The following is a 19,880-nucleotide window of genomic DNA, read 5'->3' as shown; positions in this document are numbered from 1 at the left end:
TCTAAAAGAAAGTTATCTATAACATAAATCTCACCTGTCTGTTTAAATGTATTACGTATGTATATATGTTTGTATGTAGGTCTGCCTAAAACTTTTGACAGAGGCGACATATTTTCACAAGATCAATATCGTTTTGAAGCTCAACTCTTCAGATGATAAATATTAAAAAGTTGGCCAAAACCATTAATTCGTTTATCCTGAATTAGGCACTTTTCTACAAGGAAGGGTCGCTTTTATCGCCAATATTTTCGAAAGTCATCATCTCTTTTCGATTGACTAACCTTAATTTAAACCTTTGCCACTTCCAGTTTGGCAAGGGATGCAACAGCACAAAGTCACTTTTTTTTTCACACTCTTTTCCCCTGTTTGCGGCACGGGTTCAAACCTGCCTGCCCACTATCACTTTTTTTTTTTTTTTTGCTCAACACACACCTCCAAACACCCGGGCAATGCTGGGCACGCAGGCTAGTATATATATACACAAGTCTGTTATTCCTTCTCTGTTTAATAGTCTTTAAGTTATTCCATCTTCTAAAGATAAGTTATTCCATCTTCTAAAGATAAGGCTGATCTCTTTGTTCGTTTTTTGTTGACAATTTTTCTCTCGATGATTCTGGTGCCATTTGTCACAATTTTCTTGACTATTCTTGACTGCCATTATCACTTTAAAGTGTTCTTTTTGATCTTCACCAGTCTAAGGATTTTTGTCCTTAAATTCCTCTTTTTTTTCAAATGTTGTACTCCCAAGCTTTCTTCTACCCTCTTGAAATTATTTAATCTCTGTTTGTCTCCGTCCTGTTTCCCTCCTTGTTAGAAGGAGTCCTCTGTTGTCCTTATCTTTAAAAATGCGAGTGATTGATCTGATTCAACTAAATATCATCCTATTTGGCTTCTCTCTGTTATTAACAAAGTTTATGAGAAGTTAGTCTGATCCCCTTTAGTAATGTTCAATATGGCTTTCATGATTTTCGTTCAACAACTTATCTATTAACTGCTATAACTGAGCAAATATGTCAATTTATAGATAATTCAGGATAGTGCCATTGCACTTAACATTTTGAAAGCATTTGACAGAGTATGGTCTTTTATATAAACTTTGAAGTTATGGTATTGGTCGTAATGTTCTTGATACTATTTGGTCTTTTCTTTCTGATCGAAGCTTGTGAGTAACTCAGGATGGTGTTTCTTCATTCTTTTTTCCTATCAATGCCATTGTTCCTCATGGTTCTATTCTAGGTCCAACACTGTTATTTTTCTCTATATCAATGATCTTCCAGAGAATATTATTCAGAAAATTAGAATCTATGCTTATGATACCACTCTATTCTGGCCCAACTCCCTCGGATTAGTTGAAATATACAGCTAATTTAGAAGTTGATCTAGGTTGTGAATTGGAGTACAGAATGGTTTGTTTTATTTAATTCTGTCATGACTTGATTTGTGCCCCTTTTTTCCTGAGATTCTCATTGATGGCTTTTAATGAGAAATCGATTCTGAAACATTTTTTTATCTTCTTTTCTCATCAAATCTTTCTTGGAGTTTATACATTAGATCTATTGCTTTTTTTCTTTTTCTCATAAACTCTCTATTACTCCAAACACTTTCTTACACCTAAAGCCTATGTCTATAAAACTACTGTCAGACCATGTATGGAGCATCGTTGTCTGGTTTGGGTTGATGAATCTCTGTCCCATTTGAGGGTATATGATAAGGTGCAGAAACAAATCTGAAATTTGATTGATCCCACCCTTTCTTCTCTGTAACCGCTTTCTCACATACATAATGTTGCTAGTGTAAGTTTTTCTATCAATACTATAATGGCAGGTGTTATTCAAAATTGATCTATTCCCTGTTTCCTTTGTTTCAGAGTGCACTTGTTTACAGAACACAAGGCACAAATAAAGTTTATTAACAAGCCAAACCTTTCTCTCCATTCCTTTCATTAACCTAAAAAGAAAAAATACCAAAAACATTTTCACACACAAAAAACTTTTTTTTATTGATCTAGAAAACCCCTTTTCTTTGCGGAAAAAAATTCTCTTGACTCGAAAAGAAAAAAAAAAGAAAAAAAGCTTCTTTTTTATATTTAAATAGCCAAAAACTAACTAAAAATCAAAATTAAACAATGCACAAGAAAAAAAAAACATTAAATAAATTCTTAACTAAAAAAAAAACAGAACAATGCGATGGGAGAATTTCAATAGTCCCCCCCCCCCAAGATTCCAATATAATTGCTGATAAATCTCTAAATATTTAACTCTAGAGTTGTTATTTCTTGCCCTGATTACTGTAAGAACACATGTTAAATGGGCAGATATTTTCTTAAAAATACACTTGTGGGAGGGGGGAGTATCTCTAGCTTTTTAGTTTTACTATTAGTTTAAAATCAATAAACATTTAATATTTTATCATTACTACCAGCAGTGGAAGAGTTTTTTTTAAACAAAATCAAATAAAAATGACAATTAAGGGAATCATTTTTGGCATCAGAAAACAGGCACAAATTTTTCTGATTCTGATACCCCAAAATGTTTCAATTTTTCTAATTCCCAAATCTGATTAATTGTCCCGACACTAGTAGTTACTAATTGTAAGATTTATTGTTGCATTTGTTATCCTCACTTTACTTAGCCAAACACAATATTTTATTTTTGCACATGGTCCTTAATTTCTAAATTTTAAAGAGGAACCATCCCTCCTTAAGTTCGGTTGGGAACTTGTCACAATCATTTGTTTATTTCTTCGGCACTATCACCAGTAACTTTCATAAAGAGACCGACATGACCACTGCCTAGATAAGTAAATCATCATGCTTCTCAACTCGGCAAGTATGAATGCGACGGCTTGAGGCTCTCAAACCCGGCGGCTTGCATCCACAGGGACTTCTTGTCCTTGGAAGTGGATATTGCTGCAATACAAGAGACGCACTTCATTCCATTTGTCGATTGTCAGGTGCTGACTAGAGATTATGATGTCTTTTCAGCAAAAGGGAATCCTCAGGGGAAGAATATCTCTCTGCTGGTGAAACACACCCTATTCACGACAGTCAACATTGTCCATAGGGATGAGGAGGGCAACCTGGTCATGGCTGATATTGCAGTCAAACAGCATGTGTTTCAAGTCATTGCGGTTCTTCTGCAATCAGAAAACAGCTTTCGTTTCATGTTTGAAGAATGGAGGCTTGGAATGTCATCTTTGACCCCAGCATAGACAAGATAGGTGGGGAAGCTAGAGGGTCAGGAAGGTGCAAAACAGCCTGACTGATCTGATGGCTAGATGTAATCTGGTCGACAGGTTGAGCACCTGGGGCAGGACTGTGGACGTGGATTAGATGTATCAGAAATTTGGAGGAAATTTTGACACCCCTAACAGAAAACTGCAAATAAAATATAAAAAACTCATAATTTCTCTTTTTAAAGAGGGTTGTTTATTTTCTGCATGGAATATACTTCCAAAATAAACTATTAAAGTTGTTTAAAAAATAATAGAAATATTATTTTTTATTTTTTAAAAAACAGTGTTTATAAAATGTTTACAAAATGCCGGTGTGCTTTCAGGCAGCTATTTTTTTACGTAATAAAATCAACAGAATTTTACGAGTTAAATATTTTTCAATTTTTAAACTTTAAAAATCTATCAAAATTTTTCTATTGGTTCAATCTTTACAAAATTTTCAGAGTCAATGTGAAATTTTATGCTCTTTCTTATGAACTAAATATAATATTTTAGAGAAACGTTTTTTTTTAATTCACCCCCCCCCCCATTTTGAAATGTCTATTAAAATTTTAATTAATTTATGTCCCAAAGTTTTATATATCACAAATTGAAGATAAAAGATCACTAAAGAAAATATTCTAATTTAAAAAAAAAAAAATAATAGTTTTTTGGAAATTTACCTGTAAAGTCCAAAGCGTAAGACTTTTTTTTTTTAAAAAAACACTTTGATTTTTTTTTTTTAAATGAAAGCTCATGGGATAATTATCGGCTCCATCGGATTCCCCCGACGTTAAACCCACTTTCACGCACATCATCCATCAATTTCTCCACATGGAAACACCAACAGCAAGAACTAACATTTTCACTTCTTATTTCATCACAATTTCATATTAGCGCTCGCTCGCCTTTTCTCTCCTAAGAAGCAAAACATTAACTTTACAATGAAACTCTTCTTTCCCGAACATTCTCACATCCTTACGAACTTTGAACACTTTATTTGTTTTGCTTCTCGTTAAGTTTGTTTTTATAAATAAACGATTGAAAAATCAATCATTTAAAATTTAAATACATATTGTTTGTCTGGCTCCTTCTCGCTACCATACGCTTATTCATAATATAAGTCTTCAGGCCATAAATATCCCATATCTATTTGCAGGATATTTTTACGTTAATCGCATGAAAAAAAAAGTGCTTACAGTTCCGTTCAAATTCTGCAAGAGTACGCAGAAAATTTGGAGGCACGCAAAAAGTAGAAAGCCACCCAATAAATGTCACGGTAACATTTATTGGGTGGGCTTGTACCACCATATTGTTTTATTTCTTATTTTGAAGTGATTATCGAGTCAAAGATATCGCGGTCAGTTTTTCTTGTTCTTCGGTAGTGCTTTTTTTTTTAACCGAATAAACATTTTGCACAGTAAAAACTTAAATAGTTAGGTAGAAAAATAACTTATTTTGCCTTTGATGACATTTATTTCTTACATATGTTTTTAACAACTTTTTCGTACCTCTGTGAATTGTAATACAACCCCAAAAATGTCTTTTTTTATTGACATGGGTTCAAATCTACCAAAATTGAGCTTTTTTTTTTTTTTTTTTTTGGTAATAATGTATTGCTGTGCTGTTTAAATATTATTTTTGCACGTTTACAAGATTCGATTGAATTTTGATGGATTTAAAAAGAAACATGTTTACATCAATTGTTTTTGTTCTATGACGATTGGAAGATACAACGACATAACAAAAGAAAAGTACAGTTGAAATCAATCAATCATATCGATATTGAACGGGTTCAAGTTCTTAGAAATTTTATTTTAAATAATTGACAACATTCGACATAATAGCAAAGTGCAAATTCTTATTGCAAGAAAGTCTGGGAACAGCAGACGGATGCCATTCAAAAACAGTAAGTAAATAGCAAAATATTGAACATATGTTATGAGAAATCTATCAGAGAAAAGAAACATTCTCAGTAGTTTCAAAATACTTTTCGAATTATTCAGAGGATGATAACTACGCAACTACATCACAAAAATGTGCATATTTTTAACTAAAAAATAAACGAAACGGAAATACGTACCAAGTTTCGAAGAGATCTCAATCGTTCATTCATTGATTTTCTTAAAACACGTGAATAAAAGCGATTGTCTCCCTTTTATTCGACTGGTATCTTTTACTATTCAATATTTTTCATTTTTTTTTTTTTCTTTTTTAACGAATACTAAAGATTTTTGGTAATAATTATGTTCGTTTTTAGAGAGCTTTCCAAATATAAAGAAAATAATTAAGGCTGTAAAATGGCATATTAAATATTAGGAATATTAAAAATGTAAAAATTTATGAATATTCTAAAATGTTTTCAACTGGACGCATAAAAATGTAAGATTTTTTATGCAAATGCAGATTGATGATCCGCGCTATTTTTTAAATCGTATTTTCACGTTTAATTAGTTTTATGATATGTTTTTTATTCAATTGTAAGGTTAAAGTAGGGAATAGGTACAAACACCCTCCCCATGTTAAGAATGGCTTTTTAAATAATAACGTTTTTATTTCAGCACGGATCTTGGATCACTCCGCATGAGTATTTTTAAATAATGTTGAAGCACTCTGATGCGTGATGCGGTGGTGGTGGTATTCGCGACATAGAGGATATGGTCAGAGATTTAAAAAAACTGAAATCATATCGTAACTTCTTAAAAGTAAAATTTCAAATTCTAAAAAAGTCAATATTTCTAAAATTCTTAAAAAAAAAAACAGTTGGGTTTGTATTACTGTACACATAGATTCGAAAAAGTTGCCAAAAAACAAATATATAACAAATAAATGTTAGCAAAGGAAAGATAAGTTACTTTTCTACCTAACTAGATACGTTTTTAGAGTTTTTATTGATTGTAACATGTTTATTCAGCTCGAAAAACATACACATACGATGTGAAGCGTAAGCGAGGTGCTCGCTGGGCAAACCAACAAACAGCTCACTTAAAATTAATTTTTCAAAAACATTAATAAGAAAACAAATATTTAGAAAAATTAATTAAAAACAAATAATCAGACTTGGCTGGTTATTAGAGGTGTAAATTTATTTGCCCTGGTGTATCACACTCGTGTTTATTTTGAGTCAGAAAAAAAAAAGAAGAAATCCTTCCCGACTGATCAAATGTTTTTGGCGATAAGTTGGAAAAAAACGATAAATTAATTTTCTTTAGAAAAGCCGTTCGGGTAAGGAGCGGAGTGAATAGATAAGAAGAATGTTTTTCTTTTTTTTGTGTGGTTTCACCCTTGGAACCGGCACAGGGTGTGTCATGCACGAGCGACAGAGCATGGCAGTAACGCGTCTTACTCCTCTGGTGTTCGCGAGCAAGAAAGAGAGTGAGAGACTCCTTGAATTTAGCGCCACGGCTTTTTTTTTGTCATTTTTTTGGAGCTCTCCGGAAATGGTGAATGTTCAATGTCACTGTCAAAATTAGTTCCGGGGTAGACGCTACATACCCCCCTACTAGACAGTATGTCGAACAAAAGAAAGTGGAAAAGTCACTGGGTATACACAGCAAATCGGTGAGGATGTTGCACTGATCTGCCCGATCTGGTAGAAGTTGTAATTACTGGTGAATCGAAGTTTCCGTTCTGAACTGCAGTGTTTGGTGTCCGTTTGCGTGCTAGCACATCATCATTCAGAATAGCTTTCTTCAGGCGATCAACACTGACTGAATCTCGTCTTCCGTCAATGTCGATAACGAAGAACTTTGAGTAGCGTTTCAATACCTTAAAGGGACCGGAATATGGTGTTTGCAGTTGAGCTGTGCCTCCATTGTTCCGAACAAACACATGAGTCCACGATTGTATGTCTTTGGGGACATGAGTGCGTGTGTTCTGTGTTCTCGGGACAACGTTAAAAGGTTTCGCCAAGTATTCCCTCACACAAGAGGTATAACTTGTTGGGTCAGGCATGCGTGTAGGAGTGGTCGGTGCGACCATCTGTCCAGGGAGAGTCAGCGTTGTTCCGTAAATCATTTCGGCAGGCGTAAAGCCAATATCTGCTTTTATGGTGGATCTGATGCCTAATAGAATGAAGGGGAGGTACTCTGTCCACCTGTTAGGGTCAGAATGTGCTCTAATAGCTGCTTTCAACTGACGGTGCAGACGCTCGATCATGCTGTTTGCCGCCGGGTGGTACGAGGTAGTCCTTATGTGTTTGCTTCCCAGTAGGCGAGACAACTCAGAAAAAAGATAGGAATCAAATTGTCTGCCCCTATCGGTTATGATGGTGTGAGGCACATCATAACGCGATATCCAATGTGTAACCAGGGCTCGGGCAACAGTTTCTGCGGAAATATTTGCGATGGGCATGGCTTCAGGCCATCTAGAGAATCGATGCAAGTCAATAAGTATGTACAGTTTCTCGAATGTGGGAGTGGACCCACTAAATCTATGTGAACGTGTTGAAATCGTGCCTCAGGGGTTGCGAAGATAGCAAGGGAACTTTTAATATGCCTCTGTACTTTCGATTTCTGGCAAGGGATGCAACTCTTGGTCCATTCGCGAACGTCTCGGTTAATGGCTGTCCAGATGAAACGAGAAGTCACCAGCTTCTGCGTAGAACGAATGCCAGGATGTGACAAGTTGTGTAATTGAAAGAAGACAGCTCGCCTATGCTTAAGGGGTACATAGGGGCGTTCATGACCGTTCGAAACATCGCACCATATCGTCTTGTTGGAACAAGGTACTGGGACTTGCTTGAAAGTTAGATTTTCGGAGTGATGTAAGCGATTTAGTTCTTTGTCATCCCGTTGGTCGATGGCGATCTGGTGGCGGTCGATCTCGTCAATCGCTTGAATGGCATCGATGTGCATTCTCGACAATGCATCTGCAACTACTTTCTCCTTCCCTCTGATATACTTGATATCCGCAGTAAATTGTGATATGAAATCCAAATGGCGAGCTTCCCTGGGTGAGTGTTTTCCGGGCTTGGCAAGCAAAGCATGCAATAACGGCTTGTGATCCGTAAAAAGCGTGAAAGTGGATCCTTCCAACATGTAACAAAAGTGTTTAACTGCGCAGTATGCGGCCAAAAGTTCCCTGCTGAAAGTGCTGTATTTGGTTTCAGCGTGCTGAAGACGCCTTGAGAAAAAGCTAGTGGTTGCCAAGTATTATCCACTAATTGTTGCAGTACACCTTCAATGCCAACGTCGGATGCATCGACGGATAAAGCTAGGGGTGCATCTGGACGGGGAAAAACCAACATTGTCGCTTCTGTTAATGCCTGCTTGACCTTATCGAAGGAACGTAATTCCGTTTCACTTAATGTAATCGTCTCATTTTTTTTGTTTTTATTTCTGAGTACCTCGGTTAATGGCTGCGCGATTTCAGCACAATGGGGCATGAAACGTCGATAGAAATTAATTAAACTGAGGAACTCTCGAAGTTTACGAAGTGAAGTGGGAGCTTGGTAATCGACTATAGATTGGACTTTCTCTGGACGGGGATGGATACCTTCTTTGTCGATTAAATGGCCGAGAAACGAAAGTGAAAAAACTCCAAACTCGCATTTTTGGGGGTTAATAATAACGCCATAATCTGTCAATCTGTGAAATAACTGCTGCAGATGCTATAAGTGTTCACGTTCTGATGCACTTGCCATGAGGAGATCGTCGATATATGCATAGACGAACGGTAGTCCTCGCAAAACTGCGTCGATAAAGCGTTGAAAAGATTGCCCTGCATTACGTAATCCAAAGGGCATGCGTAAGAATTCGAAAAGGCCGAAAGGAGTTGTGATCGCAGTCTTAGAAACATCCTCTGGGTGTACGGGAATCTGGTTGTATGCGCGAACAAGGTCGATTTTGGAGAACACTGTTTTTCCGTGAAGCGAGTTAGAAAAGTCTTGCAGATGCAGAATAGGGTAATTGTCCGGAGTAGTGCGACGGTTAAATGCGCGGTAATCCCCACAAGGGCGCCATTCGCCGGCTGATTTTTTTGGCACCATGTGGAGTGGCGATGACCAGTTGCTATTAGAGGGTCGAATAACGCCTAAATCCAACATGTGCTGAAATTCTTGTTTAGCCGCCCTTAAACGATCGGGTTTAAGTCTGCGCGAGCGCGCGCTCACAGGCGGTCCCCTTGTTTGGATATGATGAGTGACATCGTGTTTGACTTTGTCACCGTTAAACGTAGGACGAGTTAATTCCGGGAAACCTCGCAGCAAATCTGTATACGGATCCATGGTGTCTTTACGTATAACTGGGCTGATCTCGGTCGACCCACTGATTATGCCTTGCATGGAACATCCAGTGTTATTATCAATGAGTTTGCCGCATTTGACATCTACAAGGATGCCGAAATGGTGCAGAAAATCCGCCCCTAAAATCGGAACGGGTAGCTTTGCAACGATGAAGACCCAACATAGTGCGCGCTGTAATCCAAGATTTAATGTTATCGATGTCTCTCCGTAAGTAGGAATGGAGGAGTGATTCACTGTGTGTAGAAATAAGTTTGATTGAGGACGATTCTCTTTCACGAACTTCTTAGGAATGATACTAACTTCCGCACCGGTATCAACGAGAAATCATATACCAGTGGTTCTATCAGTCACGTACAGGGTGCGACGAATGTTGTTCTTGCCAGGAGTGTCTGCCGCTCCTACTGCCTGGCCTGGGCGTTTCCCGAGAGACGTTTCTTCGTATATGAACATGGCTGGTGGCATCGGTAAGCTCTTTCACCGAAATGCGCGTGGTACTTGCAGAGCCCACCGCTGTTCTGAGTGCTGCTAAATCGCTGGGGACGGACTCGCTCAGTGGGGTGCTTATGCATTTTTGGTTTGAGCTCGAGGCCACATAACTGTTCACTCAGGTCGTGAATCATTTGAGCCTGTCGCTCTAGTTCCTTGCGTATATCCGTGGAGGGGTTTGCGATGTTAGGCAGGGCATCGTTAGAGCTGTGCGTGTGAACTGGGGCTATGGAAACGGTCACGTCCATAATTTTGTCGGCTAGGTCCGCTAGCTCCTCAACGGTTGTGGAGTCATTCGAAGAGGCGAGTATCATTTGAATACTCGATGGCAGTCTATTGACGAAAAGTTGTTTAAGTATGTCCGGCGGTAGTGAGTTCTCACCCATCAACAGCTTCATATGTCTGAGTAACTGAGACGGTTTCCGATCTCCGAGTTCTTCTACGAGAAGTTGACGAAGGCGTTTCTGCTGTGAATCGGTTGTCCTACGAATCAATTCCGATTTGAAATAATCGTAGCTGATCGATCCAGGGGGTGACATGATCAGGTCGTGAACCTCCGCCATTACTTCATGCGTTAATGCGGCCACCACGTGGTTGAATTTCGTCACATCGCTCAAGATCCTTTGCGTGTAGAACTGGGCCTCTACGTGTGCGAACCATAATGTTGGATCGTGCGTCCAAAAAGGAGGAATTCTCCAAATAGCCTGAGTAGCCGTCGTTGAAGGAAGCGCCTCACTGTTCATCGTGGGGAACGCGTTGAAGAGAACGATGACCGCAGAAAATCTCCGTGAGATCCTTTACGCCTAGAAAAACCGATGTGCCGCTAAGGTCGACATGTACGTCATTCGGCGTGCGCGTGGTCGCTGAGAAATTTCCCTTGTGTGATTACAGGTAATTCTTCCTTATTGATAATATCCACAATTCCTTGCGTGTTCTGCCAAAGTCTGACGAAAAAAAAAAAAAGGGGGTCACTAGTGAAGCGAGGTGCTCGCTGGGCAAACCAACAAACAGCTCACTTAAAATTAATTTTTCAAAAACATTAATAAGAAAACAAATATTTAGAAAAATTAATTAAAAACAAATAATCAGACTTGGCTGGTTATTAGAGGTGTAAATTTATTTGCCCTGGTGTATCACACTCGTGTTTATTTTGAGTCAGAAAAAAAAAAGAAGAAATCCTTCCCGACTGGTCAAATGTTTTTGGCGTTAAGTTGGAAAGAAACAATAAATTAATTTTCTTTAGAAAAGCCGTGCGGGTAAGGAGCGGAGTGAATAGATAAGAAGAATGTTTTTCTTTTTTTGTGTGGTTTCACCCTTGGAACCGGCACAGGGTGTGTCACGTACGAGCGACAGAGCGTGGCAGTAACACGTCTTACTCCTCTGGTGTTCGCGAGCAAAAAGAGAGTGAGAGACTCCTCGAATTTAGCACCACAGCTTTTTTTTTGTCTTTTTTTTGGAGCTCTCCGGAAACGGTGAATGTTCAATGTCACTGTCAAAATTAGTTCCGGGGTAGACGCTACAGATGTATTGGAAAATTTAAAATAGCGCCTGAATCTCTCTTTGACACGGTAAGTTTGGGAAAAGGAGTTAAAAATAAAAAATATGTAAAATACAGTTAAAAACCCACCGAATATATGTCACGGTAACATATATTGAGCGAGTTTTTAACCGTATTTTGTCTAGTTTTTTATTTATAACTCCTTTTGCCAAACTTACCGTGTCAAAGAGAGATTCGGGCGCAATTCACCTTCCTTTTCTTTCCATCCTCGATTCCTCTACGCACGTCGAAATTCAAATATATCAAGCTTAACGTTAATAATTCAAACAATTGATTTTTACTTTTTAGACAAAATTAATTTAAATGAAATCAACAAACTCTCAAGCTACTTTTGACTGCATAAATTTCGTTTTGGAATTAATTAGAGTCGTTTGTTGGTCTTGTGGGGAGCGACACCACTAATAGCACTCCTCCAAAATCAATACAGCCCATTTACGCGGGAGATATGTGAGTGGGAGTTGTTTCTGTGGTATTTATCGGAGTGCTTCACCCAACTACACATAGTTTGTCAGCTATTTGGCCGATTTTGACACTCCGAACACAAAACTGCGAATAAAATATTTAAAAAATCGTAATTTCTCTTTTAAAAATGGGTTGTTATTTTCTTTATGAATTATACTTCCAAAATAAACTATTAAAGTTGTTTTAAAGGTAATAGAAATATTTTTTAAAAAACAGTAATGAAATTAATTGAATTTTACGATTTCAGTATTTTTCAATTTTTAAACTTTAAAAGTCTATGAAAATTTTTCTATTAATTCCATTTTTACAATATTTTCAGGGTCAGTGAGAAATTTTATGCTCTTTCCAATAGATCGAATATAATATTTTAGACAAACGTTTTTTTTAATTCACGCTCCCCCCCCCCCCCCTATTTTCAAGTGCTTATTAAAAAGTAAATAATTAATGTTATATTGGTTTTGTAGGTTAACTTTGTTGTTACTGTGACATTTTCATACTTCACTAGCGAGCGTTCTCATATTTGTTTATGTTTTGGAGACTGGCGGGAAACAATCTCAGCATCGGTGCAGACATATGGGTGTCTTGCTTTCATTACTTACTTTACCTCATTATTTATTTATTGTTGTATATGTCCATTGTTCATATGTCACTGTCTTTACAATATGTCTCAGGAGCGTTATGTTCTTTTGTATTGCAGGCTGTACCTTGCGTTTAAGTTGAGTAAAGCTTGGTCTGCACAACCAAGTTTCCTTACCCTACAACAATTTACTCAACTTACGACCAACCATGGAGAAAGTACTCCAGCCCACGCGCTTAGACATCGACCCCAACGCTCCGTCAGCAGCGAAAGAGGGGCGCCAGTGGTACAGAACCTTCAAGAACTTCATTGAGGAGTGCAGGGACAAGACTCCAGATACGTTCCGGATGTTGGTCAACTGTGTGACCCATAATGTATTTGAGTACATTGAAGACTGTGAAGACTATGATTCTGCTATCTCTACTCTGTAAAAATTAGATGTAAAAACTCCCAATGAAATCTTTGCTAGACACATCTTAGCAACTAGACAGCAGAAGCCGGGTGAATCCCTTGACGAGTTTCTCAGAGAACTCCGTAAGTTAAGCAAGGATTGTAACTTTAAGGCTGTGAGTGCGGAAAAGTACCGTGGGGAATCAATTCGCGATGCTTTTATCAATGGCATTGCCTCACCCCTGATACGCCAACGCCTCCTTGAAAGTGACACTCTTGATCTGCAGGCTGCTTACAACAGAGCCTACACACTAGACCTGGCTCAGCGTAATGCTGATGCCTATACTCCATGGACTGCTCACACTGCTGCTGTAGTTGCTTCACGGACCTCGGAAGGTTCTTCGGCGAATACTACTGAGGAGGGTAGAGCTCAGGAAGTGCTGGCATCTGAGAAATCAGCAGTGGCTGCAACCTGTAGTAATACCAAAAAGTGCTTCTTTTGTGGTGGTCCTTACCATGGACGGAATCGCTGCCCAGCACGTGAGGCTACTTGTAACAAATGTGCCAAAAAGGGGCATTTTGCCCGGGTGTGTAAATCGGGCGAGTTCAAGTCAAGGGTGTCCTTAGGTTTAATGGCCACAACTTTCGGCTCAACCTCTCATATTTTGGCCACTAATGTTCCCCAGGATCTCTTGAAGGCTGCTGCCTCGGCAACCATTGGTGGTTGGAGGGTGAGTGCTCTCGTGGATTCTTGCAGCATGGACAGCTACATTGATGAGCGGGTTGCCCAGGAGTTAGGGCTGAAAGTGCACAAAACCAGTAGAGGTATCTCTTTGGTCCAGAAATCTCTGACAACTAGTTCTCCAGGATTTGTAATAGCAGACCTTCAACTCAACCCTAATAACCAATACTATTCAGATATACGACTAGGAATAATGAAAGATCGTTGTTCAGACTTGATCCTTGGTCAGGATTTCCAGCAGATGCATTTGAGTGTAAAGTTTGAGTATGGAGGACCCAGGCCTGAGTTGACTTTGAAGGGAGACAATGCATACTGTGCTCTTGCTACAGCATCATTAGATGAGTCCTCTCTGTTCCCTAATTTATCACCTAATTGCAAGCCGATTGCTTCCGGGTCAAGACGCTTCTGTAAGGAAGACCAAGAATTTATTGGGGAAGAAGTAAATAGATTACTCAAAGAAGACATAATTGAGACTAATTTGTCCCCTTGGCGAGCTCAAGTTGTAGTGGTGAAGGATCCCACACACAGACACAAGAAACGAATGTGTATTGACTACTCACAGACAATTAATCAGTACACAGAACTGGATGCGTACCCCCTTCCAAGAATTGATGAGATGGTCAACAACTTGGCAAAATACAGTGTATTCTCTACTTTCGACCTGAAAAGTGCTTACCATCAGATACCATTAAAGGAGGCCGAGAGGAAATACACTGCCTTTGAAGCCAATGGTTGCCTATACCAGTTTTGCAGGGTGCCGTTTGGAGTCACAAATGGTGTAGCCATTTTTCAGCGGGCTATGGACAAGTTAATCAAGGATGAACACTTGCAAGATACCTTCCGATACCTTGATAATATTACTATTGCTGGTCACAAGCAAGAGGAGCACGACCAAAATGGGCAACGCTTTTTGAAGGTTGTCAGTCAGAGGAACATAACCCTTAATGAGTCAAAAACTATAAAATATGTGAACTCCATCAATGTTCTTGGGTACTGTGTGGGGGAAGGCGTCATAAGGCCAGATCCTGAGAGACTTCGTCCTTTACAGGAGCTTCCAGCACCATCATATGCTGGATCTTTAAAAAGGACACTAGGAATGTTTGGCTACTATGCTAAATGGATTCAAAACTTCTCACAGAAAATACAACCGTTGGTGAAAGTAAGAAAGTTTCCGCTTGATAAAAAAGCACTACAAGCATTTAATGAGCTCAAAGGTGAACTAGAGGCGGCCACTCTTCACTGTGGATGAAAACCTGCCCTTTGAGGTTGAGTGTGATGCATCTGATGTTGCAGTTTCTGCAGTACTCAACCAGGGAGGCAGACCTATTGCTTTTATGTCCAAGACACTACAAGGGAGTGAGCTGCATTACCACATAGTCGAAAAGGAGGCTACTGCTAATATTGAAGCAGTAAGGAAATGGAGCCACTTCTTAGCACGTCGTCACTTCAACCTTGTGACTGACCAACGTTCTGTGGCATTCATGTTTGACTGTAGAAAACGTACCAAGATCAAGAATAGCAAGATCCAAGAATGGAGACTGGAGCTTGCAGCCTTCAGTTATACTATAAGATATCGACCAGGGAAGGAAAATGTGGTGCCAGATACTCTCACTCGAGCATTTTGTTGTTCAGCTTTTACATCATCAACCCTCACAGATCTTCATTGTCATCCAGGGGTAACCAGACTGCTGCATTTTGTGAGAACAAAAAATCTCCCCTTTTCCACAGAGAAAGTGAAGAAGACTTGTGCTTCCTGCAGGATCTGTGCAGACTTAAAACCTCGGTTTTACAATTCTGCAGAAGGGAGGCTAATAAAAGCAACACAACCGATGGAGTGGCTCAACATTGACTTCAAGGGTCCCTTACCTACTGCTTCACGTATCCCTTATATGCTGATAGTGGTTGATGAGTATTCACGCTTCCCCTTTGCATTCCCTTGTCCTAATATGAACACTTCAACAGTGATAAAATGTCTGGAGCAGATCTTTACTCTTTGTGGAATGCCACACTACATTCATTCTGACCAAGGGACTTCCTTCATGTCTAAGGACCTAAAAGACTACCTTTCGCAAAAGGGAGTTGCAAAAAATTAGGGCTTGAATTACATTTTTCGAGTAGTTATAAGCTTAGAAAGACGGGGTGGAATTATTCTCTCTATCGCCCCCACAACAGCGGAGTTACTATCTTTCAAAGCATATCTGAGAAAATTGACCAAGTCCTTTCTACTTATCCTTCAGCTAACATTCACGTATGTGGAGACTTCAGTGTTCACAACGTCGAATGGTTGACCCACTCAAACAAGACCGATGATGAGGGGAGGTTCTGTCATGATTTCTCCATTGCCTATGACCTCACTCAGATTGTTCAGGAACCTACCCGTGTCCCCGATAATGACGGCCAGTATGCGAGCCTACTAGACCTTTTTCTCACAACTTGCCCTGAACTATGTTCAGTTTCTGTTCTGTCGCCTCTTGGATCTTCCGACCACTCTGTTGTATCAATTAAGATAAAAATGAAATGTAATAAGTTCCCAGACGTACCTCTTCATCGTACAGTATATCGATACACTAAGGCTGACTGGGATAGCTTCCGTACATTTATATCTGATCTACCTCTGCATTCCATGTTTAAAAAGGATGTGTCCTCTATAGTATTAGACCTAACTGAATGGTTAATTGTAGGTATTGACCATTTCATACCCTCTAAAAAGTTTCAGCAAAAACCTAACAGCCAGCCATGGTTCTCTCCAGAATGTGCTGCTGCCATTGCGCACAGAAATCACTTTTTCCACTGCTTCAAACGTAATAGATGTATGGAAACTAAAGCCGTTTTCAGGACTGCCAGCAACCATTGTAAGAAAGTAATAAGGAACGCAAGAGAGTTGTATGCTCAATCTGTTAAGTCCAAAGTAGCTGAGCAGCGGCTTGGTTCCCACCAGTTTTGGCAAATAGCAAACAGAATCCTGAACAGAAGCGTGTGCTCCATCCCAACTATTATCAATGGACCTGAGGTAATCTCGTCAGCATCAGACAAAGCCAAACTCTTTGTCAAGAACTTTGCAGCTAATTCTACCCTTTGCGACCAAGACCGCCAACCCCCAATATTTCCTCCTGTATCAGAAAACACGCTATGTGATATACGTATATCTGTACGTGATGTTGCGAAGCTAATCAAAAACCTTGATTCGAGTAAAGCAACTGGCCCTGATGGTATTCCAATTATAGTACTCAAAAAACTTCAACCTGAACTAGCGCCCATACTTACAAAACTGTTTAAACGTTATCTTAAGGAGAATAGTTTCCCATCTCCCTGGAAAATCTCATCAGTATGCCCTGTATTTAAGAATTCAGGTGATCGCTCATCCCCCTCTCAGTACAGGCCAATAAGTCTCCTGTGCGTCATGAGTAAGTTGCTAGAATCTGTGTTAAATACAGAAGTAATCAAACATCTCAACAAAAATAACCTTCTTAGTGACACTCAATATGGTTTCCGTTCTGCTAGATCTACAGCAGATGTGCTTACAGTTATAGCGCATAGGATTAGCAAATCTCTCGACGGTGGCAATCTTTCTAGGGCAATTGCTCTTGACATATCTAAAGCCTTTGATAGGGTATGGCATAAAGGTTTACTTCATAAGATCGCTAGCTATGGTATAGCTGGAAAAGTCTTCTCAATTATTAAATCATTTCTTTCTGATAGGTTCATAAGAGTAGTAGTTGAGGGGCAAAAATCAGAAGCTCACAGTATTAATGCCGGTGTCCCTCAGGGATCCATCCTGGGCCCAACTCTTTTCCTGATCTACATTAATGATCTTCCAAATCATATCCTTACATCATTTGTAGACATTTATGCTGACGACACTACCATTTATGGTACCACATCTAAGACAGTAAACGACCAAGTTCTCTCCAATTCTCTCTCCTCTGATCTTGAGCACGTAGTACAATGGGGAAAGGAGTGGCTGGTTACTTTTAATGCATCTAAAACCAAGCTTCTCTCTTTACATCATCAACATTCTAATCCGCATTTGTCATCAATTGAAATGAATGGCTCTCGTCTTCAGGAGGCCTCAAGTTTTGACAAGCTTCTGGGCTTGACCATTACTCCTGATCTTAAATGGAACACGTATATCAAATCTGTTGCCAAGGCCGCTGGAAAAATGGTGGGATCTTTCTATCGATCCAGTAGATATCTCACTGCTGATACTATTCTCTATCTATATAAGAGCCAGGTACGTCCAAGGATGGAATACTGTTGCCACATCTGGGTAGGAGCTGCTAGAAAGGACTTGTCCTGCCTTGATAGAGTTCAAAATAGACTTCGTAGCCTCGTAGGAGATGTCCTTTTCTCCTCCTTGCAACCTCTATCTCACAGAAGAGATGTTGCGAGTTTGTCTCTGATGTATCGTTATTTTCATGGAAAGTGTTCAACTGAGCTTCAATCTATGGTCCCCCCTCGCCAAACTTTCACAAGAAACACTCGTCTAGCTGTAAACACTATCAATAATTTCCCCCACTCTTTATCTGTGCCTAAACCTAAACGTAGATTCCATGAACAAAGCTTCTTTCTTAGAACTGCACGCCTGTGGAATTGTCTTCCGTTTTCCTGCTTTCCGGCTGACTACAATATGGTTGTGTTCAAGTCTAAAGTAAATAAGTTCTTGATGGGCCGTTCCATATAAGTTATTAAATTTACCAAATTCTCATTACTAATGATTACTATATTGACCAATTTCTACTGTACACTCTTTAACCCTTATCCTTGAGTGGCCTCTGGGCCTTGATAATGTGGTGATGCCTTTGTAAAAAAAAAAAAAAAAAAAAAATTCAATATTTTTCACGAAATTTCTGACACACCTAATGTTCAACTATTGGTTTTTCCAGGGTTCCATCCCTGGGCAGATGACAAGAGAGTGATCACATTACTGAAGAAAGGTCAACGGCATGGTAGGGCGGAAGATTTAGACGATTTCAGGCCCTTGACTCTGCTTAACACAGAGTTAAAGATTTTGGACAAGGTTCTTGCAAATCATTTGTAGGTTGTCATCACTGACTTGATCATACCAGACCAGAGCTATGCTGTGAAGGGGAGATCGATACAGGACAATCTTCATTTGATCCGCACGATCATAGAGGGGACAGAAGACGGCACCTAGGCTGCGCTGATCAGTTTGGATCAGTCTAAGGCTTTCAATAGGATGGACTATCAGTTCCTGGGATCTGTACTAGAGGCCGCCAGTTTTAATCCGGACTTCTGCAAGTGGATCTTTGTTTTGTACGACAGGCTGACGGTAGCAGTGCAGATCAACGGTAAGCTGTCGGAGTCATTCACCGTCTCTCAGTCGATGCGACAGGGTTGTCCGCTGTCGCCTCTGTTGTATGTCCTGGTGTTGGAACCCCTCCTTCGCAAGTTAAGGGATGAGGCGACTACACCAGTCCTGCGTGGGATAGCTCTCCCTGGAGGCACATGAGCCAGGGTTTCCGCGTTCGCCAATGACGTCACCGTGTTTGTGTCTTGCCCCATGGACATTCAAGCAGTCACTAAGGCACTCACTCGATATGAAGAAGTTACAGGGGCTGTCTTCAATCGCAGTAAGTTGGTGGGTCTGCAGTTGGGTGCCTGAACCGGAGTAAATTCACTTCCGGGCATCTTCAGTTGGACTGATGGCTCAGTCCGGATCTTCGGTGTGTGGTTCGAACTGGGTCTCCAGCTGAAGAAAAACTGGTCGGAAGTAGAGACCAAGGTCAAATCCGCTGTCAAGACTTGGGTTCAAAGGAAATTGTCCTTGAAGGGTCGGGCGGAGGCGTGTGCTACATACGTCTTTCCCCTCATCCTTTACCGTCTGTCTGTACTTCCCCTCCCTGCAAAATGACGAATCAGCTTACAGGAGCACCTGGACTCACTCTTGTGGAACGAGGCTAAGCATTATGTTTGCAGAGAGGTCTGTGTTCGAAATCCGAGTGAGGGAGTTTTGGGACAGCCCGATCTTCTGCGTCACAAGCATGCAGAAAGGTTGGCCTTCCTGAGCTGTTCGCTGTATGTAGATGTTCCATGGGTCACTGCGGTTGGAAGCTCATTTTTCAATGTCACACCTGACCCCTCGGTCTCTGCCGAGCTTCGACCGAGGGGGGAACAAACATTCTATGCCGAATGCCAGTCCGTACTTAGAGCATTGCTGGGGACCAGTGTCCTCGAACAGTCTAGGAAC

The 19,880-nt window shown here is 40.0% G+C and overlaps 3 protein-coding genes across 3 annotated transcripts in view; all 3 read right to left on the bottom strand.

The window, feature by feature from the left end:
* The window catches only part of LOC145292000 (6-pyruvoyl tetrahydrobiopterin synthase-like), a 63,116-nt gene extending 57,274 nt beyond the window's left edge, over positions 1-5,842 (bottom strand). The window contains exon 1 of the mRNA XM_080137979.1: positions 5,297-5,842. The gene's annotated coding sequence lies outside the window, so the exon portion shown is untranslated. The remainder of the gene's footprint in view (positions 1-5,296) is intronic.
* Positions 5,843-6,750: 908 nt separating this feature from the next.
* LOC145292240 (uncharacterized) lies at positions 6,751-7,371 on the bottom strand. The gene has a single exon (XM_080138563.1). It carries the CDS (start codon positions 7,369-7,371, stop codon positions 6,751-6,753), a length of 621 nt encoding a protein of 206 aa, XP_079994689.1.
* A 2,484-nt stretch (positions 7,372-9,855) lies between these two features.
* Positions 9,856-10,686, bottom strand: LOC145292239 (uncharacterized). The gene has a single exon (XM_080138561.1). The coding sequence runs from the start codon at positions 10,684-10,686 to the stop codon at positions 9,856-9,858; it is 831 nt and encodes a 276-aa protein (XP_079994687.1).
* Between the last annotated feature and the right edge of the window lie 9,194 nt (positions 10,687-19,880).

The sequence above is a fragment of the Euprymna scolopes genome, chromosome 13, assembly GCF_053919585.1.
Source record: "Euprymna scolopes isolate OS-2025 chromosome 13, ASM5391958v1, whole genome shotgun sequence".
NCBI classification, from domain to species: Eukaryota; Metazoa; Mollusca; class Cephalopoda; order Sepiida; family Sepiolidae; genus Euprymna; species Euprymna scolopes.
This window is presented reverse-complemented; position numbering and strand designations above follow the sequence as displayed.